The sequence below is a fragment of the Pelophylax lessonae genome (genome assembly GCF_965119305.1).
Source record: "Pelophylax lessonae genome assembly, chromosome: 7".
NCBI lineage: Eukaryota > Metazoa > Chordata > Amphibia > Anura > Ranidae > Pelophylax > Pelophylax lessonae.
The window spans coordinates 221,807,702-221,832,247 of NC_138774.1; the positions used below are offsets into that span (position 1 = coordinate 221,807,702).

The 24,546-nt window shown below is 48.1% G+C and overlaps 1 protein-coding gene across 1 annotated transcript in view; it reads left to right on the forward strand.

The window, feature by feature from the left end:
* The window catches only part of TTF1 (transcription termination factor 1), a gene marked incomplete at its 5' end in the record, with an annotated part of 90,832 nt that overhangs the window by 16,434 nt on the left and 49,852 nt on the right, over positions 1-24,546 (forward strand). Inside the window, 3 exons of the mRNA XM_082264225.1 lie at positions 660-845; positions 2,234-2,312; positions 19,480-19,610. Of these exons, the coding sequence (XP_082120351.1) occupies positions 660-845; positions 2,234-2,312; positions 19,480-19,610 (396 nt within the window). The remainder of the gene's footprint in view (positions 1-659; positions 846-2,233; positions 2,313-19,479; positions 19,611-24,546) is intronic.

Here is a 24,546-nt window from a genome sequence, read left to right on the forward strand (position 1 = left end):
TAAAAAAATGGAACTGATGCAAAATCGGATGTCAGCGGTGTCATCCGCTGACATCCGCAATCCCATAGACATAATCCATGTCCGTCAAGAAAAAAAAAAGTGCTGCAGCAGAATAAAAAATCGGAGCGGCCGTGTGAAAGAGCCCTAAGTAGTAGGTATTTTGTTTTTTGTCTGTTCAAGTTTGTAATTTTTAACTGAAAAAAGAAGTCCCTTCTATTGGTCTGGGCCTCCTCCAAAACTTCAAGTTCCCTTTTACTTTCTTTTTTTGCTGCTACGATCCAACTTTTTGTTAGAGGGTGGCTACATTAATTTTTCATGGTCCCACTGTATGTAAGAACATAGCCATCCTCTTTTTCACTCTCGGCTAGGGTCTGTGGACTATAGGATTTTTAGTGTGCATAGAGCAGTGCACATGAGCACAACTAATGTGCACTGCTCATTTTATTCAGATGGTGATGAGGGGAAGAAAGAGAGCTTTGGGAGATTGGGGATCATGTTGCAAGGCAAAAAAACAAACTAAGAAACGCTTTAATGAAAAATGGATCACATGGCCATTATGGATATTTTTTTAAAATTGGGACATTCACTCTCAACAAAGTTAGGTCTCATGGCAGGGTCTCTTTAAAGAGATAAACGGTAATGTGTATCTTCTCATTTAGGAATTCGGTTTGAAACTGGACGATTTGACAGCACAGAAGATGAACTGATCAAGAAAAATGTAGAAGACTTCAAGAATTTAATAGGGTTGGAGTCAGGCGAGATGCTCTATCACAGTTACAGGTTTCCAGATGAGAAGTGCACTATCGAAAAGTTGAAGAAAAACTACCACTTTCGGCAACGAATCGGTAATCTATGCATAACGTATGTTTCCATCTAACGATTGTGTGAGCTATAGCTCTGATTACTGTGCACCTTGCATAGTAGATGGAAAGGCAAAGTATAATCAACATTCTAAATGGTATCCTCAACATGGATTTTGAACTTTTTGTGGTGATTTGCGGTCACATGACCACTAACCCTAAGATTTCCCTAAGGGGAGGGAGGAGGGCCCACATGTGTATTCTTATTTTTTTTTTTTTTTTTTAAGCCTCATGCACACTGAACATTTTGGCTATCTCTCCTAGATGCCTTTCCTTCTGGCAGCAGAATTTTGGTAGTAAAAAATGCTTGACACATGTAACATGTTTAGGTGCGTCAGGTGCTTGGACGAGAAGCCTCAACTGACAGTTGACTTAGCCTCTCAGTGATTTGCTGAGCAAACCCCTCCCGCCCCCTTTATAGCCCAGCGCTCCAGAGAGCATGTGAGGAGCAGAGCAGAGAGTCTCCGTCTCAGTGCTCACAGAAGGCTGAGAACTGAGCGATCGGCGGTCTTTAATCTCTCACTTCTCAGTGCAGAGCCAGCGGGGTATTATTGTATCCACCTAGGCGAGTATAAATATTTATTTTAAAAGTCCATACTTCTTTTAGGCTCGGTTCACACTGGGGCGGCACGACTCCTTACTACTTCGGGGGCAACTTGTGCATTACCATGCACCACGACTTCGGAGCGACTTGCAGGGACTTCACATAATGGAAGTCTATGCAAGTCGCTCCAAGGTCGCCCGAAGTAGTACAGGACCCTTTTTCTAAGTCGGAGCGACTTGTGTCGCTCCTATTAGAACGGCTCCTGTAGCAGTCAATGGACCGCGAGGGAGCGCGACTTGTCAGGTTGACAAGTAGCCTGACAAGTCGCGCTAATGTGGATCGGGTCTTAAACAGGTTCTATGCACCTACAGCCCAAATAAAATGTTTTAAAAAGACGATTTTGTTCCCCCTCGCCTCCAGCTTTTAAAAAAAAATTTAAATAGATTTTAATATTACCTCTATCCCTGTTTGGGAGATTGTCGCTCACTTCCCGTCAGGACACAAACAAAATCACATTTTAAGTAGATTACGCAAGGGTACGAAGTGCTGGAAATTTTATTGCTGTATGCACTTTCTGGGTCTATGTTCAGCGCTCCACTTACCTCTGGTCCTAATGTGTCAGAGGCAGGAATTAAGTGAAATTCTCCTAGTGAAGTCACATACTGCGATAACTCTTTCCCAGACTATAATGTAAAAAAAAATGTCTTTGGGGTTAGGCTCTAATTGGATGCATGTCCCTTATTTGACGTTATGAAATCTAACTGGAGTATAAATTTCTAGACCATAAACATTTCCACCATTCGATGACTTAATATATTTTCTTCCCCAGCAATAGGATTAGCCCGCACTGTAAAAGAAGTTCATAATCGAGGATCAAAGTTGTATGATTTGTCTGGCAATAAGGGACGGTAAGTTATTGCATTAAGTAACAAGGAAGCATTATTATTTTGTCTGAATTATGTCAGAAGAATGTTTATTGCCTGTTCCATCATTGGTCATTTAATTAAGTTTACCTAGCACATATCAACAGAGGACCGCAGAAGTGCATGTTTTTAGTGGGTGTAGCAGAAGAACGTTTCCAGCACACCATGGATCTCCAACATAGGCGTGCGCACAGGGTGTGCCTGGGCACACCCTAATCACTGTGTGGCGCAGATTCCCCCTGTTTAAACCCCTGATATTTTACCAGAGCACCCTAACGGGGCTCCTAAAAAATTTGTAAAAACAAAATGTAATTGTAAAAATGTAAAAATAAAATACAAATAAAAACTAGACGCCAATCTTTGCCTTACTAACATTGTCAGTATATACACACACACACATCTGTTTGAGCTTTGAGGTGTACACCCTAATACGACAGGCTGTGCACACCTATGATCTCCAATGTGGGTTCAAAGTTTTACTTCAGAGATCACATTGTTACAGCAAGAGCAATGTTTTGGAGCATCGCAGGACCCCTTCATATGTCACATGCCTGATGAAGGGGTCCTGCGTTCCTCCGAAACGTTGCTCTTGCTGTAAAAAATGGGATCGCTAAATAAAACTTTGGACCCACATTGGAGATTCATGGTGTGCTGGTGACTTTCTTCTGCATTGACTATTCTCAGTTCAAGCCGATGGTCACTATGGCACCTCCTTGTACTGGTCATCAGTAGGGAAGTGCCCTCCTTATATTGGGGATCAGTGAAGAAATACCTGTTTATATTGGTGGTCAGTGAAGGAGGGGACACCCTTACATTGGCGACGTATGCAGAAGGGACTTCATACACTGATTACTAGTGAGAATTTGCCCCTTGCATTGGTGATCCTTCTAGGCATCACGTATCAAGAAACCTCTATCAAAAGAACATTGGTTCATCACATTTCTCTTTTGTCCACCAACAGACATAGCTGCTGCTTTAAATCATAGACGGATGGGTAATAAGCCCCTCCCATTAGGAGTAACCAGGTAGAGCCAAAGGCTTTGACACGCCCTGGGGAGCGGAGTCCCTAGGTTATTACCCCTGGCCTCACCGTTGCATCTTCAGTTTTAGCTGCCTGGTCTTAGGAGTGGCCAAACAGCTCCCTGCTGGGACCTATTGTCCTAGCTCGGTTTTTAAACCTTTATTTTACTTTTTGTTGCTGCTGACTCCAGTTCCTGTGGAATGCTGGCTGGGTTTGGGACTGGCTATATGAGAGCCTTATGGTCTCCCAGTTTGTGCCAGCGAGCGATTGTAGACCGTAGCTCCGCGCTGGGTCTCCATAGCGACTATAGTCCCACGGACGGGGACTGGCCTGCGGGTGAAACACCCTGCCAAGATGCAAACACCTGGCATGCCAGCGTCGCAGCGTGCCCTTTGTCCAATAGCGCCCTCACTGCGGTTCAGAGGTAGTCTGTCAGGATGGATGCCCACCCTCAGCAGCGTGGTCCGGTAAGTACAGTCTCCCTGTCTGGTTAGCGGGCCTGGGGCGGACATGGGCTCCTCCATAGGTGAGTAGGACCCTCGGTACCCAGACCTCCTACCGCCCTCCTCCACTATGATGGGTCACCTGGAACCTTCCCCTCCTACACTGACCTCTCCCTACCCTGGGCTCCGGAACCGGGTGACCCTTTTAGTGGGGGGTCCCCTATGTAAGTCACCTCAGGTGCTATACCGGGTAGTGGACGGTGGGGGGGGGGGGGGGAGGCCTCGGAGTGGGGGTACATGGTTGCGCCTCTTGGGGGGTTTCATCCGCCAGAATGACCCCCTGCCAGGGCCCTAGGCCTCACTAGGCCCGAGGTCATGTGCTCATCAGCGCGAAGCTGTCATTTTGCCATGGCCTGCAGCCTTAACAGGCCTCAGCAGCCTGCCTGGGTATCCCTATCACTGTAATGCCGGTGGCCATTTTGCTGGAGCCGGAGACAAAATAGCACAGGAGCTTCTGACTCTTGTGGGCGGCAGCATTTCCTTCTACCTTCTCTTCTTCATGCTGCTGATGGACCTTGCTGTGTTCTCCATGTGGTAACTACTCTAGAGGAGTTTACTTGCCCTGGCCTTCAGCTTTTCATCTTCACAGGGTTCGTACGGTCCTTGAAAACCTGGAAAAGTTATGGAATTTTGAGATGACACTTTCCAGGCCTGGAAAGGTCATGGAAAAGTACGATTTTAGAAATGTTTTGGAAAAGTCATGGAAATCTGGGGAGGAGCGGGGGGGAGCGGCGGGCAGCGGCGGGGGGAGCGGATGCTTAAAACTTTATTATTGCAAATGTATTATTTTATTTTATGTGTTTGTGCACATTGATTTCCGGGTCCGCAGCAGCCGAGGAGTAGATCATGCACTAAGCACCAATCGCTGGCAGCGGGGAGGGCCGGGCCGCGGTTTGCCTGGATGTGACTGGCCAGCAGCAGCAAACCAATCACAGGCAGCGGAAGCGTCACTGGAGGGCGGGCCGCATGAACGTGATGATGATGCGGAAGGGGCGGTAACCGTTTCAGTTTCCGCACCCCCGCGTCATCACGTTCATGCGGCCGGCCCCATCTCCAGTGACGCTTCCGCTGCCTGTGATTGGTTTGCTGCTGCTGGCCAGTCACATCCAGGCAAACCGCGGCCCGACCCTCCCCGCTGCCTGTCATTGGTGCACGATCATTTCCTCGGCTGCTGCTGGCCAGTGACCGACCGTAGGGCAAACTGCGGGCACCTACTGTACCAGTCCTACGGGAATGTTAAAAATAAATGTAAATAAATAATTAAGCATCCAATCCTGAGTCGCCTTTCTGTGAGAACTCTTTTCTGCCTCATGGGACTGTTAGGTTCGGCCTAAGAATAGTAAGCGCCGCATTTTGTCCAGCTGCACCTGAATCATGTCTGCCACCTGAACAGCTTTATTTGGGCAAGCAGGAGCACCACTGTTCTTTCTCCCAAAAGTAAGTGCCGCATTTGTGCACCATCAGATCTGTGCCATCCATACCAGTCTGCCTGCACCTCATGACTGTCGCTTGGGCTTAAAAGGATTACTGTGCTGCATTTTGTGCATCTCACTGTCTGTGCCATCCATACCAGTCCGCCTGCACCTCATGACTGTGGCTTGGGCCTAAAAAGATTACTGTGCTGCATTTTGTGCATCTCACTGTCTGTGCCATCCATACCAGTCCGCCTGCACCTTATAATGACTGTCACTTGGGCCTAAAAAGATTACTGTGCTGCATTTTGTGCATCTGACTGTCTGTGCCATCCAAACCAGTCCGCCTGCACCTAATGACTGTCGCTTGGGCCTAAAAAGATTACTGTGCTGCATTTTGTGCATCTGACTGTCTGTGCCATCCATACCAGTCCGCCTGCACCTTATGACTGTGGCTTGGGCCTAAAAAGATTAAGTGCTGCATTTTGTGCCATCCATACCAGTCCGTTCACAGTTACAGCAATGCCAGGGAAATGCAGCTTTAAAAATGTATGGCTTCATGACGAAAAGTATGAGAGGTGGCTGGAGAAAGATCAGGACCCGGGACGTGCTAAATGCACAGTGTGTCGTAAAACATTTGACATTTCGAACATGGGAGAGGCAGCGCTGTCTAGCCACACTAAAGGTGCAGATATTTCATATTCCACTGTACACTACAAAGCTTGTCATTTATATTAGTAAAAATATGCTGGGTGTGACATAGATTTTCTTCTTATTTAACACGTATACATAGACATTTCATGAAACATTAGGTCATGAATATTTACGTGAAGTCATGGAAAAGTCATGGAATTTCATTGGTGAAAATGTGTATGAACCCTGTCTTCAGAGGTGTTTCAGGCCTTTAGGGGGCTTAGGATTAGTCCCCGGAGTAGTGCTGCGTGCATCGCGATCACCTCTTAAAGGTGCAGTGCAGGCCGGTAGCGGCGGACTTGCTGGAACCTGTGGTGCTTTTGTAACCTCGCTTAGTCTCCGGGGCGTTAATCTTTGGCGATTGGGCGCGGATTGCTCCCTCTTAGGCCATTGCTCCTGTTTTCAGGAGACGCTTCTATTTAACCCCTTGCGGTGCAGGTTCCGGTGTTTCCCTGTCTGCTCTTTACATTCTTACTGTGCAAACCTACTGTTTGGCCACATGTCTAACATGGATTCCCCAAGTTTGTCTGCGACCCCCGATGTATCGTTGGGGCCCGCTTCTAATGCTCATGATGTGACTTTGTCAGTGATGCAAGAAATGTCCAGAAAAATGGGCAGTTATTGCTGCAGCATTTACTTAGAAACTCACTCGGCCCTCGCTTGTCTCATCTTAGACCTCAAATTCTGACGCCAATATTGTTGCCGGCGATGCAGACCCCCTTTTGGAGGATGCGTCCCCGCGTTCAGACTTTTCTGACGCGGAAAAGGATGTTTCCACACCCGCCTTGGCACAGGAAAAGGCGCTGGTAGATGCTTTGATATCCTCAGTGAGGGACCCCCTATAAATGACTGATGCAATTTCTAAATGGCAAGGAGCCTCGGTATCCTTTGGATCCCTCAGGGCAAAGAAATCGGCCATGGTTTTCCCTTGTCCCGAAGTCTTGTCCGCCTTAGTGGAGGAACAATGGCGGCGACCTAATCACACGCTTGCAGTTCCCAAACGTTTGTCTAGACGCTACCCGTTTGAGGAAGAGATCTAACGCAAATGGACGGTCCCCCCTTAGGTGGACCCCCAGATATGCGGTATTCACAACGCCACAGTTTTACCAGTGGCAGAATCCTCCTCTCTCCCTGATCCAGTTGACAGAACTATTAAAGTCTTATCCTGACACCTGTATACGGTAGTGGGATCTATTCAGGCCTGCCCTGACTACCATTCTAGTCTCTCAGACGATGTTTAAATGGGTAAAGGCTCTGAGAGAGGCACTGATGGTAACCCTGTTAGCGTCATCTGCCCTGGAACCCACTGACTAATTATCACAGACTCTGCAATTTGTATGCGATGCTAACCTGGGCGTTCTTCCGCTCGCAGCCAGAGCGTTAGTGGTAAGTGTGCTCATCAGACGTGCGATCTGGCTAAAGCCCTGGTTGGCCGACCAAGCTTCTAAGAAGCTTTTGGCAGATCTTCCCTTTCAGGGTGATCTCCTTTTTGGTTCCTCCTTGGATGACTTGATCAAGACAGTCACTGGGGGAAAGGGCACACTCCTTCCTCACTCAACTAAGGGTAAGTCTCCCTCGCGTAAGCGAGGTCCTTCCTTTACAGCCCAGAAGCGTCTCTTTCGTGCGACCATGTCGCAGAAAACCAGAAAGACTTTGGGCAGAAAAGGATCCGGGAAACGGTGGGCTGGTAAGCCGAAATTCTCTGCCCTCAGCACCTCCAAGCAGACTCCTTCTGCCTGAAGGGGCGCCCCCACCCATTTCAGGGGTAAAGGAATGTCTCAGTTTCTTCCCGGATCCTTGGACCTCACTGTTGCACGACAGGTGGGTCCACGAGGTAATTCAGTCCGGGTACAAGATAGAGTTTTGTTCCCGCCTGCCAGAGAGATTTTTTTCCCTCCAATCTTTGCTGTCCCCAGACCGCCTTGCGGGGCTGCACGAAGCGATTCGTGCTATGCTGTCACAAGGCGTGATTGTACCAGTTCCTCATCAGGAATGATTTTGAGGGTTCTATTCGAACCGGTTTACCGTTCCACGGAAGGAGGGCAAATTATGTCCAATCTTGGACCTCAAAACTCTGAACCGCTTTGTGCGCGTCCAGAAATTTTGCATGGAGTCCCTGCAGTCAGTGGTGGCGTTCTTGCATCATGGGGACCTGCTGGCCTCGCTCAATATCAAGGATGCCTATCTCCATGTCCCTATTTGCCAGGGTCATCAACAATTCCTCCGCTTTGGAGTGGGCAAGAACCATTTTAAATTTGTGGCGTTACCGTTTGCCCTCGCCTCTGCTCCTAGGGTCTTCACCAAGGTGTTAGCTCCTATCCTGGCTCTGCTACGACAGAGAGGAATAGCGATTCTGGGGTACCTGGACGATTTTCTTCTCTGAGCGGACTCGTCTGTGACATTGGGATGGGATTTGGAGGGGACCATTTACACTCTGAAGCAGTTGGGTTGTAATCTCTCAACCTTCAGAAATCTGCCCTGGTTCAATTGACCAGCCTGGAGTATCTAGAGATGATCCTGGATTCAGCTTCGGCAAAGGTATTTCTACCTCCTGTGAAGTTACAGAAGTTAAGGGAAGCAATTCTGTCGCTGCTGGCTTGCGACCTGGTGTCTCTCAGGTCATCTATGCAGGTGCTGGACCTGATGGTGTCCTCCTTCGATGCCGTACCATATGGTCAGGCCCACACGAGACTTTTGCAACAGGAGATCGTTGTCAAATGGGACAAGGATCCTCTATCCCTGGACAGTCTGATTCGTTTGAGTCAGAGATTGAAGGACTCCCTGAATTGGTGGCTTAGCTCTCCGAATCTTCTCCACGGGAAATTCTTCCTTCCAGTATTCTGGACGTTGGTGACGACACAGATGCCTGTCTTACCACTTGGGGGGGGGGGGGGGTGCGAGTGCTGGGCACCCCAAATGTTCAAGGGACCTGGAAGGTGGAGGAGTCCAAGCTCCCGATCAACGTTTTGGAACTGTGCGCAATCAAGTTGAACCTGTTCCACTGGACGGACAATCTTAAGCAGTGTTCTGTCCGAGTTCAGTCCGACAATCTCACGGCCGTGGCATATGTCAATCAAGGGCTACCAGGAGTGCCCTGGCGGCTCTGGAGGTAGCTGAAATCCTGCGCTGGGCAGAGGACTACGTCCCAGCCCTATCCACCGTGTACAATTGCAGGCGGACTACCTGAGTCGCCAAACCCTGGATCAGGGAGAGTGGTCCCTGCATCCACAAGTGTTCCAGCTGTGTCTCCAGTGGGGGACCCAAGATCTGGACCTATTCGCCTCCAGACAAAACAGGAAAGTTTCAAAGTTTGTGGCTCTGTCCAGAGATCCTCTGGCTGATGCAGTAGACGCCCTGGTGGCTCCCTGTAGCCAGTACGGGCTAATTTATGCGTTTCCTCAGCTAATACTTTTCTCTCCTGCTACGCAGGGTCGAGTTGGAGGGGATTCCGGTAATTCTGGTGGCTCCAGATTGGCCTCGGAGATCCTGGTATGACAACATGATTCGGCTGAAGGTCGCAGGTCCGTGGACACTTACTCTGCAGGAAGATACAGATCTACGTTAACCTCCTTGGGACCTTAATTTGGTTCTATCGGTTCTTCAGAAATCTCCTTTTGAGAACATAAGATATATTTCCTTGCTCGCCTTGTCGCAGAAAATTGCCTTTTTGGTGGCTTTCTTCTCTGCGTGCAGGGTTTCTGAACTAGCGGCGCTATCTTGCCGCTATCCCTATCTGGTAATACACAGAGATAAGGTAGTGTTAGGGCCTAATCCATCGTTTCCTCTTAAGGTGGTTTCAGACTTCCATCTAAACGAAGACATAGTGCTTCCGTCACTCTGTCCGAAACCTTCACATCCTAAGGAAATTGCCTTGCATTGACTGGATGTGGTTCGGGCGATACAGGTGTATCTGGAGACTACTGAGTGCTTTCGTAAGTCAGACTCCGTTTGTGAATACGGATGGACCCGTAAGGGTCAGGCTGCGTCTGCGGCGACCATCTCTCGAAAGATCAGACAGACGGTGGTGAAGGTGTATTCCTTCACGGCTCACTCTACGTGGGCTTTGAGTGCCTCTTGGGCTTTCCGCCATCAGGCGTCAGTGATGCAGGTTCGCAAGGCGGCCACTTGGTCGTCTGTACATACGTTAACCAAGTTTTACAGAGTGGATGTGTAAGCATCCTCAGATGCGTTCTTTGGCCGCAAGGTTTTGCAGGCCGCCATTTAAGGAGCAGTCTACTTTTCCTTCTCCTTTATGGTTTTGTTACAATTGAGCCCCAGTTGTTGCTTGTTGGGCTCCGTGTTATATAGTTGGCTATGTTAGCCGTGGGAATTGCATTATTTTAAGTTTTTCCTTTCCCCACCCCTCAGTGGTTACTGCTTTTGGACGTCCCATCCGTCTATAATTTAAAGCAGCAGCTACGTCCGTCGGTGGATGAAAGAGAGAATGGGATTTTTTCCTTACCGTAAAATCAATTTCTCCGATGGACATAGCTCCCACCCCTGTTTTCTCGGAAGAGTTGTGTTTTGGTTATTATTCACTGCTCGCAACTAAACTGAAGATGCAGCAGTGAGGTCAGGGGTAATAACCCAGGGACCCCGTCCCCCCTGTGCGTATCAAAGCCTTTGGCTCTACCTGGTCACTCCTAGTGGGAGGGGCTTATTACCCATCCGTCTATGAGTTAAAGCAGCAGCTACGTCCGTCGGTGGACGAAAGAGAAATGGATTTTATGGTAAGTAAAAAAATCCCATTTCTTTTTTTTTACCATCTGTGCGCACATGTTAAAATGCATATTTCTCTTACGTCCTCCGACAGTCGCTGCCTCTTCATATTCGTCACAATGGGGTTATGACCTTTGCTCCGTAGGAGTAGCTAGGCAACAGAATATGTCAATATTAAGGCTTTTAACATATCCCACCCCCAGGGGGTGGTCCCCTCAGTCAATAACCTCCTACTTCCTGTATCCATACCTCAGTTTCAATGTCTAGCTTGTCAGGAGTAGCTGGATGTCTCTATGCTGGGGCATTTTGTCTCAGCCTTTTCTCTTTTTTTGATTTTATTTGAGTTTTTCTCTCTCGCTTTACTTAGCTGTTATTTTTGTCAGCATTAGTTCTTCTGATGAAGAGGATCATGCGGGCTGGGTCTCGGGCTGACCCCCCTGATCGCAGGTTGTGGGTCAGTGGCTTCCCAGCCTGCCATCGAGCGTTCGGACAGGTATTTTTCCTGGCGCAATGAACGACCCATCCCTGTTCGCTGCAGGGATGCTATGGTGAGGTGGCTACCTCACTGGACGCCTTGCGGTATCGCTCCGCAATTCTCCTGCGTCCTGGCTGCGACTCTCCCTGTCCCATGTGCAGTGGCTTGATCGCTTGTGTGGGTTCCCCACGCCATATTAGGATTGTTGCTCCTGTTGAGCAAGTTTTTTTTTCATGCTTCCCAGCTGGTTTCCTTCCTTTGGTTAGGTTCCTTTCTCTGATGTGGAGACTGCGTTGCCTTGGGCGCGGCTGCGTTTCCCACCCCTCATGTTTGCACTGCTTTGGGACGTCCCCATTGTGACGAATATGAAGAGGCGGCGACTGTCGGAGGACGTAAAAGAAAACGGAATTTTTGTAAAATCTTACCTGTAAAATTCCTTTCTCTGAGTCCTCCGACAGTCGCCGCCCCTGCCCCTCTTTTGGGGTTTGGTTGTATACTCTACTGCTATTCCACTGAAACTGAGGTATGGATACAGGAAGTAGGAGGTTATTGACTGAGGGGACAACCCCCTGGGGGTGGGATATGTTAAAAGCCTTAATATTGACATATTCTGTTGCCTAGCTACTCCTACGGAGCAAAGGTCATAACCCCATTGTGACGAATATGAAGAGGCGGCGACTGTCGGAGGACTCAGAGAAAGGAATTTTACAGGTAAGATTTTACAAAAATTCCGTTATTTACTGAAAGCACAGACCCTGGTAAATAAAATGGTGGTAGTTGCAATCTTTATGTTCTGTCATGATGTAAGTGCATATGTAATATGAAATGTAAATTTTCAGTAAAAAAAAAATACACTAATGTCAATATAGTGCACGCAATCACACAATATATTACATGTTTTTCTGTAAAATATAAAAGATAAAGCTGCATTATATCCAACGTGCCAGGCCTCATTTGTGCACAGCTGTGAAACAACAGCAAACTTTAGTACCAAAAATTGACTGTAGGTGTTACTCTAAAAGCCTTTACAGATTATCAATTTGGTGTTAACTGTGAATAAAGGTCTTAGGCTGGCCATACACTGTGCACATTTCTTTCGTGCAACCACGGCATCACAGAAACCTGACATTTTAACAGGGGTGTGTAGACTTTATATCCAGTGTATATGGTATTGCTGCGATCGTCAAGAGCACGAGAATTTATTTTGGTTTGTTCTTGGGTTGTAGGTCATGGTAGTAGCAAGAAATATACAGCTTTATCTAAAAAAGATTATTTTATTTGTTTTTTAACTATTTTGAGCTTTTTCCTTTTGATGATGATTAAAAAAAAAAAATCAGGAAATATCTGTTATTTACCACCAAATAAAAGCCCAATATTGTCATGCAAAAAAGCAAGGTATAATCCACCTGGATGCACGTAGTTATAATATGTACAGATTTACTAACACATGGCAAAGTTGTTAAATTTTGCTTGGGCATTACCATGTATTTTACCCTCGGTCTGGGTTCACACTTATGCGATGCGAATGGGTGCTAATCCCATGCAGATTTTTGCTAAGTTCAGTGTGATTTTTTTTTTGCTTTGCACTTTGTGCTAAAGACAGTGCGATTGTATTGCAAATCCAGTTTGTTTTTGGATGGGATTGGGGGCAGCTGGGATATCTGCGTAGGGGGAAATATGTAAAAATCTACACAGAAAAAGAAGTATTCGCACACTTCTGAACACAAGACACACTTTCATGCTGGTTTCCATTGATGTCTATGGAGAGCAAAACTCGCACCACAATTATCTTGCACAGGACCCTTTTCTCTTACCCCCACCGACAGTCGCCGCCCACTCATTCAGTCTTCATTGATTTCATCTCCACTAGGCATAAGACTTGTTAAAACAAAGTAATTTACATACACACCTATGGGGCTGTCCCACTGGTCCAATACCCCCTGCCATCAGCATTCCCAACTCAGTTGGTCTTCTGCCTAGTTAAGGAGTAAGATAGGCTTCCCTGTGCTGGGGCTACAGTTTCAGCCTTCTTCTTCTATTTTATGATTTTATTTTCTGCAAATGTGTTTTTTTCTTTGCACTATTAGCTGTTTATTTTGTTAGCGTTAGTTAGTCGGATCTTCGGATGAAGACGGCGTTGCGGAGCTGGGAGTCGCACTGGTCGTCCTGGTTTTCCAGGACAGAGGGCCTTATGGAATCCCAGCCCGCCATCGAGCGTTTAGCAGGCTATACGTACGCCCTGGCCTCTCAAACGACCCATCCCTGTCCTCAGGGATGAAAGCCAACAAGGTGGCAACCTCGCCTGGACGTCTCTCCCACGGTTTCCGTGCGTTGCTAGCGTCCTGCATTTTTTGGCTGACGGCACCCCCGCCTTCTGGGGTGGGAGGTTTCCCGTCGATGAGAGGCACCCCCCGCCATCAGGTACGGTAAGTACATTCTGTGTGGGGCCTCTGTCTGGGGCTGGCAGTCCTGTGTGTCTGTGTTAACCCCTCATGTCTGTGCATTTTTGGGCTCCCTGATCCCGGTCCCTGCGGGGGCTCTCTCACAGCTGGTACGCTATGTGGGTTTGTGGGGGTCCCTCTCCTATGTCACTTTATGGTGCTTTTGGAGGTGCAGACACATGCGGCGCCCGCTGCGGGGTTAAAAACCACCGGTCCGCCATTTTAGGTGTGGGCAGCATGCTGGCTTCACTGTGGGCGCTTATACAGCAGTGTATGTAGTGTGTTTTGGCGCCTTGTGGCGCCATCTTGTGTGTGGCAATGTGTTTTTTGCTGAACACATGTCGGCGGCCATTTTCCCGAAGCCTCCCATTACTTTCTATGGGCAACCATTTTTCCTTGGTCTAAAATCCTAGTTCAGCCTATTGCTGTGACATCACTTCCTCTTTCTGCATAGAGGAGATCTGCAGGCGTGTAGGTAACACTTGTGGGGTCTGTCTTGCTGTCTTTTTTGTGGGAATACCTCTGGCTGTCGGCTTATTCCTGCTTGGGGGTCGTTTTGCATAGTTGCTCATAGCGGTGTACTGCGGGGGATCGCGGTGCGCTTAAAGGGCCAGTACTTTAAAAAAAAGGTTTTTTTTTTTTTCATTATGGAGTCCCAGGACAGCAAATTTCCCCCATCCTTAGTGGATGATTCAGATTCCTCTGAATCCTCTTCTCTGACTGCCGCACTTGCGACCTTAGTGTCCAAGGTGGATCTTTTGATGTCTGAACGGGATGCTAGAAAAAGGCCTAGGGTCTCTCTTTCTTCTGGCCATGGATGCGCTGATAAGTGCTGTTAAGGAAACGCTACATTTAGAGGATGAGCCCAATCCTCCAGGAGAGCGGTCGTCTTTTGGTACCCACAGATCCCGTAAGGCGGCGCAGGTATTTCCTTGCCCCGCTGAGTTTCATGAAACTGTGAATGAACAATGGCGTAACTTGAAGCGCACTTTTGTGGTGCCAAAGAAGTTTTAACTCCTCTACCCCTTCGCGTCTCCTACGGGTTCGCGCTGGTCTGTGGTTCCCAAAGTGGATCACACTGTGGCTAGGTTGAACAGGGCCACTCTGGTACCCACCGAAGATTTTCCGGTGTTTAGGGATCCTACGGATAGGAGGCTGGAATCTCTTGCCCGACATTCCTACATGGTGGTGGGTTCTATGCTGAAACCTATTTTCGCCTCTGTCATGGTGGCTCAAGCCATGGCGGATTGGACCAAGGTGCTCAGACGCACCCTCGTGGCAGATTCTGCCCCCCATACTACCTTGGAGATGGTGGACCAGATTTATCAAGGGGTCATGTATTTGTGCGATGCGGCCTTGAATGAGGCTCCGTTGGCTGCACGCTTATCTAGTGTCGCAGTGCTTAATCGCCGCTTGATTTGGTTGAAAAGCTGGTCGGCTGACCAGACTTCCAGGAAGACGGTGTCTGACATCCCTTATGCTGGGTCTCGTCTTTTTGGGGAATCCCTGGATGAATTGGTTAAGGGTGTCACTGGGGGCAAGAGCACTCTGTTGCCCCAGAATCCTAAGGGAAAATTTTTCCGCGGTAAGCGGGGCCCTTCCTTTAAACCAAACCAGGGGTCCTTTCGTGCCTTCAAAGCACAGGATAAGGGGAAACCCTTTAGAGGCCAAGGTGGCCAGAGGAAGCTTTGGGCGGGCAAGCAAAAAGCCGCCCGCCCAGGCTGGAGCGGCAGCCCAGTCCGCCTCAACCTGAAGGGGCGCCCTCTTCCGTTTCAGGGGTGGGGGGGGGGGGCGTTTTCTCGAACCTTGGCTGCTCCGGATTCCGGACAGGTGGGTTCAGGAAATCATTAGATCAGGTTACAAGATCGAATTCCTTTCACGGCCGGCGGACAGGTTCTTTCCCTCTAATCTGTATTTGACCCCAGATCGTTTGCAAGATCTTCGTCGGGCGGTGCAGGATTTACTCGCCCAAGGGGTGATAGTCCCGGTGCCACACCGGGACAGATTTTGGGGGTTCTATTCAAATCTGTTCACCGTGCCTAGAAAGGAGGGCAAATGCGTCCAATTCTGGACTTGAAATCTCTGAACCGCTTCGTGCGCCTTCAAAAGTTCCGCATGGAATCACTCCGCTCGGTGGTGGCCTCTCTGAGCCCGGGAGATTTCCTGGCTTCCATCGACCTCAAGGATGCGTATTTACACATCCCCATATTCAAGGGTCATCAGAGGTACCTCCGATTCGCAATCCCGGAGGAACACTATCAGTTCGTGGCGTTACCTTTCGGTCTCGCTTTGGCTCCAAGGGTGTTTACCAAAGTGCTGGCTCCTGTTTTGGCCCTGTTAGGCTCGGTTCACACTATTGCGATGCGGGAAGGCTGCGAATTCGCAGCCTGTTCCCGCATCGCACACGCACCCCCGGCAGTTCACACTGCCATATGCGATCCGCTGGGGGTGTCAATGTAATCTTAACGACACCCCCAGTTTGATCGCATATCGCAGTGCGATCGTGCAGTTCGCACAGGATCGGATCGCACAAGTGTGAACCGCTGTGCGATCCGATCCTGATGCGGCAGCAAAAATGCCTCCTGTGCGTCTTTGCTGCGGGTGCGGTGCGACTTTAGCCATACAAACTGTATGGCTAAACTCGCACCGCACAGCTGATCGCATGTCATGTCGGAGCAGTGCGCTCCGACATGACATGCGAACCCGGCACACGCAGAAGTGTGAACAGGGTCTTAAGGGCACAGGGAATTGCGATCTTGGGATATCTGGACGATCTCCTATTAAGGTCTAGTGCCAGTCAGAGCCTGCTGCGCGATCTCTCCACTATGGTTCAGATGCTCCAGGAGTTCGGGTGGACCATCAACATCCAGAAGTCGACTTTATCTCCTTCGGTTCGTCTCCCATATTTGGGAATGGTCTTGGACTCAGCCCAAGCGAAGGTGTTTCTGCGGGAGGACAAGCTCCGGACCCTGCAGAGCGAGGTCAGGTCCCTCAGGGACAACGAATCCTCGTCACTCAGGACCTGTATGCGGTCCCTGGGATTAATGGTGTCAGCCTTCGAGGCATTACTGTTTGCACAGTTTCACACGCGGTCTCTCCAGGGGGAGATTCTGGCCAAGTGGGACAGGCTGCCTCAGTCCTTGGACCTGAGGGTGTCTGAGTCATCAAACCAGACTGGATCTTCTGTGGTGGCTCCAGTCCCCGGCCGTAGCGGAGGCAAAATCCTTCCGGCCGCTGCTGTGGACAGTGATTACCACGGAAGCCAGCCTGTCGGGCTGGGGTGGCGTCCTGGGCAACCTGTCTGCCCAGGGCACGTGGTCGGTGGAGGAATCATCCCTACCGATAAACATCTTGGAATTGAGAGCGATCAGGCTGTGCCTGCTCCATTGGTCAGATCGTCTTCAGGGCTGCCCTGTGCGGGTGCAGACGGACAATGCAGTTGCGGTGGCTTACATCAATCACCAAGGGGGCACCAGGAGTGCCCGGGCGGCCCAGGAGGTGACCAGTATTCTGTCTTGGGCCGAGACTCGCGTCCTGGCGATTTCGGCAGTTCACATTCCGGGTGTGGAGAACTGGCAGGCCGATTATTTGAGCCGCTAGACCCTGGACCAGGGGGTATGGTCCCTGCACCCGGAGGTGTTTCAAATTCTGTGTGCGAAATGGGGATCCCCGGATGTGGATCTGTTCGCGTCCTGGCTAAAACAACAAGGTGGGAAGGTTCGTGGCAAGAACACGCGATCCTCTGGCAGACGCATCGGATGCGCTGGTGGTGCCTTGGCACCGGTATCATCTGATATATGCCTTTCCTCCAATTCAGTTGTTGTTCAGTTTCCTTCGCAGGTTAGTCTCGGAACCGAGGTTGGTGATTCTGGTGGCCCCGGACTGGCCACGCTGGTCCTGGTACGCGGACATCGTCCAACTGGCCGTCGAGCCTCCGTGGCGGCTGCCGTTACGGGATGATCTGCTGTCGCAGGGACCGATCTTCCATCCTGCTTTACAGTCGCTGGCTTTAACGGCATGGCTGTTGAAAGCCAGGTCCTGAGAGACAGGGGTCTCTCATCTGAGGTCATTCCTACTTTGCTCAAGGCTAGGAAAGCCTCGTCCGGTAAGATCTATTACCTTACTTGGAAGGCTTATTTTGCCTGGTGTGAATCCAGAGGTTTCCTTCCTCGTTCCTATTCGGGGACAAGGGTGTTAGCCTTCCTACAAACTGGTGTGGATCAGCGCCTGGCGTTGACCACGATTAAGGGCCAGCTGTCTGCTCTGGCCGTCCTTTTTCAGCACCCCTTGGCGTCTAACTCTTTGATTCGCACCTTTATTCAAGGTGTGCGTCATTTGGCCCCTCCTCGGAGGGCGCCTCTACCTCCTTTTGACTTGAACTTAGTTCTGTCCGTTTTGCAACGTACTCCCTTTGAAAACATCAGGGAAATTTCTTTGCCTCTGCTGTCAAAAAAGGTTGCCTTTCTGGTAGCGATCACTTCTGCACGCAGAGTGTCGGAGTTGGCGGCTTTGTCTTGTCGCTCCCCTTACCTGGTGGTTCATAGGGATAAGGTGGTCTTGCGACCTAACCAGTCCTTCCTTCCGAAGGTGGTTTCTGATTTTCACCTTAACAAGGACATTGTTTTGCCTTCGCTTTGTGCGAATCGGAAGCATCCTAAGGAGTTTGCATTGCACTCCCTGGATGTGGTCCGGGTGATCAGGGTTTACCTGTCCTCCACTGAATCCTTTCGGAAGTCGGATTCTCTGTTTGTCCTTCCTGAGGGCCCTCGAAAGGGTATGTCTGCTGCGACCATTTCAAAATGGATCAGACAGACGATTGTTCAGGCCTATTCGATTAAGCAACGGGTACCGCCCTTCCCTGTCAAGGCGCACTCTACTAGAGCGGGGAGTGCGTCCTGGGCCTTCCGGCATCAGGCTTCGGTGGCCCAGGTGTGCAAGGCTGCGACTTGGTCGTCAGTGCACACCTTTTCAAAATTCTACAAACTTGATGTTCTGGCATCGGCAGATGCCTCCTTTGGCCGCAAAGTTCTGTGTGCGGCAGTGCCTTGATGGGGTCAGGTCGTTGCCTGTCCCTGTCTATTGGGGGTTGTTGTTTTCCCCCCCCCCCCCCCCCTTTGGTTATTTGTTTCTTGGGTTGGTGCTCCTGTTGAGCTTTCTGTTGCCCAGAGGATTACCTTGCGGTTCACGTAAGGTTCCTTTCTCTGACGTGGGTGCTGCGTTGCCTTTATGACGGTCGCGTTTCCCACCCCTCATGTCTACACTGCTATGGGACATCCCCATTGGTGAAGACTGAATGAGTGGGCGTCGACTGTCGGAGGACGTAAGAGAAAACTGAATTTTTGTAAAATCTTACTGTAAAATTCCTTTCTCTGAGTCCTCTGACAGTCGCCGCCCCGCCCCTCTATTGGGGTTCTTGTGGACTTAACTGCTTGCTACCAAACTGAGTTGGGAATGCTGATGGCAGGGGGTATTGGACCAGAGGGACAGCCCCATAGGTGTGTCTATGTAAATTACTTTTGTTTTAACAAGTCTTATGCCTAGTTACTCCTATGGAGATGAAGTCAATACCCCATTGGTGAAGACTGAATGAGTGGTCGGCGACTGTCGGAGGACTCAGAGAAAGGAATTTTACGGTAAGATTTTACAAAAATTCAGTTTTTGTTGCCGCATGGCATTCGCAACCCATAGATGTGAACAACCGTCATTGAATACAATGTTTTTTTGGATGACATGTGAATTCGCAACAAATTTGCATCAGTGTGTATCGGCACTTAGGCGGCAAGTTGTTAAGGCAGAACTAAACCTTCAATTCTTTACAGCCAATGAAACTGCTATCTTACCTACTGTTTGTCCTGTTAGCCACTGCTGTTTTTTTTTTTTTTTTCCAGTTTTACAAAAGAAGACCTAGAAAAACTGCAGAAAGGGATATCTGAATACGGGAATAATTGGACTGCTGTCGCAAATGTAGTTGGCCGAAACAATACAAACGCTCAGTTAAAAGCCTCACAGCTCAGGAATGGTAAGCATTGTTCATAAATATGCAACTGTTTCTTTATTGTAGGATTTATGTAGCTAAAATGGTAACCTGCTTTAATAAAATTGCAGATTATAGCCAGGGAAGTGTGGTTCACCCTGTTGGGGGCTCATTTTTATAGTTTAGTATGGAGCAGGCAAATGTTGAAAGGACACTATTGCTGCACAAATCCAAAAACAACTCCCTGCTAAAACAGGATTACGCTTATTTCTTCAGGGCCATTATTTTTTGCTGTCTTCAAGAGCTAAGCTTGGTAAGGGTTCTTTGGGATTTAACACATTTCCAGGATTGTCAAGTGATGTTCTATGTCACTACAGGGCACCGCTGGTGGTTGGAACACAGGAGAGGGGAGAGGGGCAGGGCAAAGCTATAAAATAGGTCCAAATAAATATCCACACGTTCATATTAACAGCAAATAAATATAAAAGCACATTCACAGTGCAAATGATCACTTAAGCAACTTTTCACACCTTCATACACATTATGATGAGATCTCCAATAGCAACCTAATGACAATAATAATAGATTTGTGCAGTAGCATGCCTTGAAACATTGGTCGTTCCCCCAGGTCCTTGGTGCTGCATTCACCAACACCACAGCAGCATCTCTCCCCACTGCTTGCCACCAGCCTCAACAGTTAGACAATAAATTTCAGAGCTGAGGAAAGCTACCCCCATAGTTGCCAGCGTCCCCCCCCCCGTGAGACTCCCTCCCCACAAGACCCGTGCACTTCACGGCAGCTTCTCTTCAGTCCCCGCGCCGCCTCCTCGGCCAATGGCATGGGGTTTGCCTTTTAGCCAATCAGGAAGCCGGAGGACCCACTCCCTGATTAGCCAGGCGGAGGATCCGTGTGACAATAGCAAATTTTCATTCGCTATTGTCACACAATGGGCGGGCTCGGGCGCACTGCTCTACTCCTTGGCTGCCACAGTAAAATAATGTAAAGTTCCTCGGGCGGCCCGGCCGGTACCGTTTGCAGCTGCGCGGTCTGAACTTGTGCTGCGCGGGACCTTCAATTAGACTGCGCATCCGCGCACCTTAGAGGGAACATTGCTTGGAAGTGTTCTAACTCTTCTACACTCTTTCCAAAAGACCAAAACTAAAAAAAAAAAAAAAGTTTGGTATTTACATAAACTTTAGGACCAGTGTGGACAATCTCCAAACTAATGTAACTATTCCACTAGGAACACCTGTTTGTGATCCAAAGGGGAATTCCTTTTGGAGAAAAATCCTATCACCACCTGTTGTGTCTTCAAGATGGGAAGAGAAATCTCCTGAGTGGGGCATAAACAGCAAAAATTAAGCCAACAGGGATTTTAGCACTTTTGTACTGTATCTAATACTCAAGAAAAGTGGTGGTGGTATATACACTTTAAAGTGGGAGTTAACTCCCAAGCATGACTTTTAATAAGGCTTACCTATAGGTAATGTAAATATCTCCTAAACCATGCTCTGTATAGGAGACATTTACTGTGCATGCAGCCAGGGATGTCATCGGTGCATGCGCTCTAAAGGAATGGCAACCCGGGCCGTCACAGCCGGAGTCCACGAACCTAGAAGGAAGACCAGGTGAAGATGGAAACCCAGTCAGCGGTGACAACTCGCCGCTGGAGTGCTTTGTTCCAAGGAGAGTTTCACATGTGCTAGTATGTGATGCATACTAGCACATTGTAACTTTGACTTGCAGGTTAAAAAAAAAAAAAAAACCGCCAGGTGTTTACTACCAATTTAAGTGCTGTAGTATGATAGTCCATTGCAATACAATAATCTCTTTTGATTATGGGTTCCATTAAAGCAGAGCTAGCATCAGATATGTTTGCGAGTGCAAAATGTGGCTGTTTGTAATTCTTGTTTCCTGTGCAGTCTGTGTTCTTCCCTGCTGCGGTTTCTCGCTCTGGTAGGCAGTAAAGTCTCATCACACCCACACAGCTCATTCTCTGGCTGCGGAATTTTGCTCTTTCTTCAGCCAGTGTAAAAATCTGTTGCATATGCACACACAGTTCGGGACCTCTGCTGCCTCTTATGATGATAAACTCCACCAATATTTTTTTTTTAAAATGACCCTCCTGCATGGGATAAAACCTAATCCTAAAATTGTATGTGGATAGTGTGATTCCCATTTCAGATCCTCCTCTGATTCATTTCTTCAAAAGTGTGAAACCGTAGTCGCACCAGACAACCTCCCATTGGCTTACCTTTTTTTTTTTTTTTTTTCCCCTCTGTTCTCCCCCCTCTATTTTTTTCTCTTTCCTTTCCTACCACCTCCTTCCCATTTTTCTCCTTATATCCTCACTAAAAGCTTGACCATATTACGTATTACCTACTAGACCATATTCTATATTATGTAGGTTGGGCCGGTAGGCCCCTTATTTTTTTCAGTATCCTTTCTTGTTCAGTTGACAGGATATCTGACATTGTTAATTTACTATAAACCAGCTGAAAGGTTTTGATAATATACCTTCTATACCTGCTTTGCTAATGATGCGTAATATGATCTTCCAGTTTACATCACACTTTGTCATAATTCAGAGCTGTCAACATGTGAGCATATTTGTCGAAGTATGATCTGTCTCTGTTTTGTAGGCATATATTGTATGCATTTTGCTAAAAAAAAACTTGATGAAACTAAAAAATGACCCCCCTGCAGGTTCATGCGATAAAGTGCTAGTATGCTCCAGACTTGCCTATCTAGTGTAGCCCTTCAGCAATGCTCTGTCACCGCTTTTACTGGTCCCATACACTTTCATCTTCGTCCACCGCTCTTACTGGTCCCATGCACTTCCATCTTCGTCCTCCATCTTCGTCCACCGCTCTTACTGGTCCCATGCACTTCCATCTTCGTCCACCGCTCTTACTGGTCCCATTCACTTCCATCTTCGTCCACCGCTCTTATTGGTCCCATTCACTTCCATCTTCGTCCACCGCTCTTACTGGTCCCATGCACTTCCATCTTCGCCCACCGCTCTTACTGGTCCCATGCACTTCCATCTTCGTCCACCGCTCTTACTGGTCCCATGCACTTCCATCTTCGTCCACCGCTCTTACTGGTCCCATGCACTTCCTTCTTCGTCCACCGCTCTTACTGGTCCCATGCACTTCCTTCTTCGTCCACCGCTCTTACTGGTCCCATGCACTTCCATCTTCGCCCAGTGTTCCTTCCAGATTCCGTCTCTTTGGCCGCTTGAATAGCCGGGCCACAACAAATTCATCTCAGTGTGAACGGGCATCACATAACCCTTCCACAGAGCATTTTCTGTTAATGTGATTAGAGCTCTGAATGCGGGGCTTAGATCACATTACTGCTGACATGAAGGGGGAGGAAATTACAACATAACCGACTACTAGCATCTATTCTGTTATACGAATCCTGCCTGTCAGTGTTTTTTTGAGACTTGACTTTAGTACCGCTTTAAGCTTGCCCTAGACAGATCGAAATTCGGCCAGTTCAGCAGGAACTGGTCACATTTCTATCAGTGTGTGGCCCTACCTGTTTGACAGAAGTTGTTTATTAGAAAGACTTCTGTCAAACTGGTTGTAAAATGTTTCCCAATCAGCGGCTGCAGCCGCTAAGCAGTTGGCAGAAGCCACTGTCAGAATACAATGTTCTAAATGGGGGATTCCTCCATCCACCTTGCTTGGTTGGATAGAGCAATAGTTTCCTTTTTTCTGTTACTCTTTAGAATTGCACACAATCCCAGGGCACACCAGTCTGGGGGCTCGTTTACAGCAGGAGTCTCATCCAAAGGGCACATGCTTTTTGTGCCTTTCCTCGTCTCATTTGTTTTTTTTTTTTAATGAGCTGCTCTATGCATGTGAAACACTCAAAATGGTGCCAGCATGATTTTTAAAATTGCGCAGCACCAAAGCACATGGTACTACGGTACCATGCGTTTTTAGCAGACGCAAATGTACACGCATTTGCTAGATGCATGGGGGGGGTGTCATTAGGAATTATGGCACCCACGCGCATCTGCAAAAGATGACACATTTTATGTGGAGCAGGAAAACACACGATTTCGCACCTGGTGTGAACAAGCCCTAAAATGCAGCACAAATCCCCCCCCCTCCTCCTAGCACAAATTCTGTCTCTACAATAGTGACCGCAGCAGAGTGGAGGAGAGAATCAGGAGGTGGTGTGGGTTTTGCTCTTTCTCCCTTTATCTACTTTTCGTTTAGCCTACTAGCTGGATGCAAAAACTGCCTGGTAGGCAGTAAAGTCTCATCACACCCACACAGCTCATTCTCTGGCTGCGGAATTTTGCTCTTTCTTCAGCCAGTGTAAAAATCTGTTGCATATGCACACACAGTTCGGGACCTCTGCTGCCTCTTATGATGATAAACTCCACCAATATTTTTTTTTTTAAAATGACCCTCCTGCATGGGATAAAACCTAATCCTAAAATTGTATGTGGATAGTGTGATTCCCATTTCAGATCCTCCTCTGATTCATTTCTTCAAAAGTGTGAAACCGTAGTCGCACCAGACAACCTCCCATTGGCTTACCTTTTTTTTTTTTTTTTTTCCCCTCTGTTCTCCCCCCTCTATTTTTTTCTCTTTCCTTTCCTACCACCTCCTTCCCATTTTTCTCCTTATATCCTCACTAAAAGCTTGACCATATTACGTATTACCTACTAGACCATATTCTATATTATGTAGGTTGGGTCGGTAGGCCCCTTATTTTTTTCAGTATCCTTTCTTGTTCAGTTGACAGGATATCTGACATTGTTAATTTACTATAAACCAGCTGAAAGGTTTTGATAATATACCTTCTATACCTGCTTTGCTAATGATGCGTAATATGATCTTCCAGTTTACATCACACTTTGTCATAATTCAGAGCTGTCAACATGTGAGCATATTTGTCGAAGTATGATCTGTCTCTGTTTTGTAGGCATATATTGTATGCATTTTGACTTCTGTC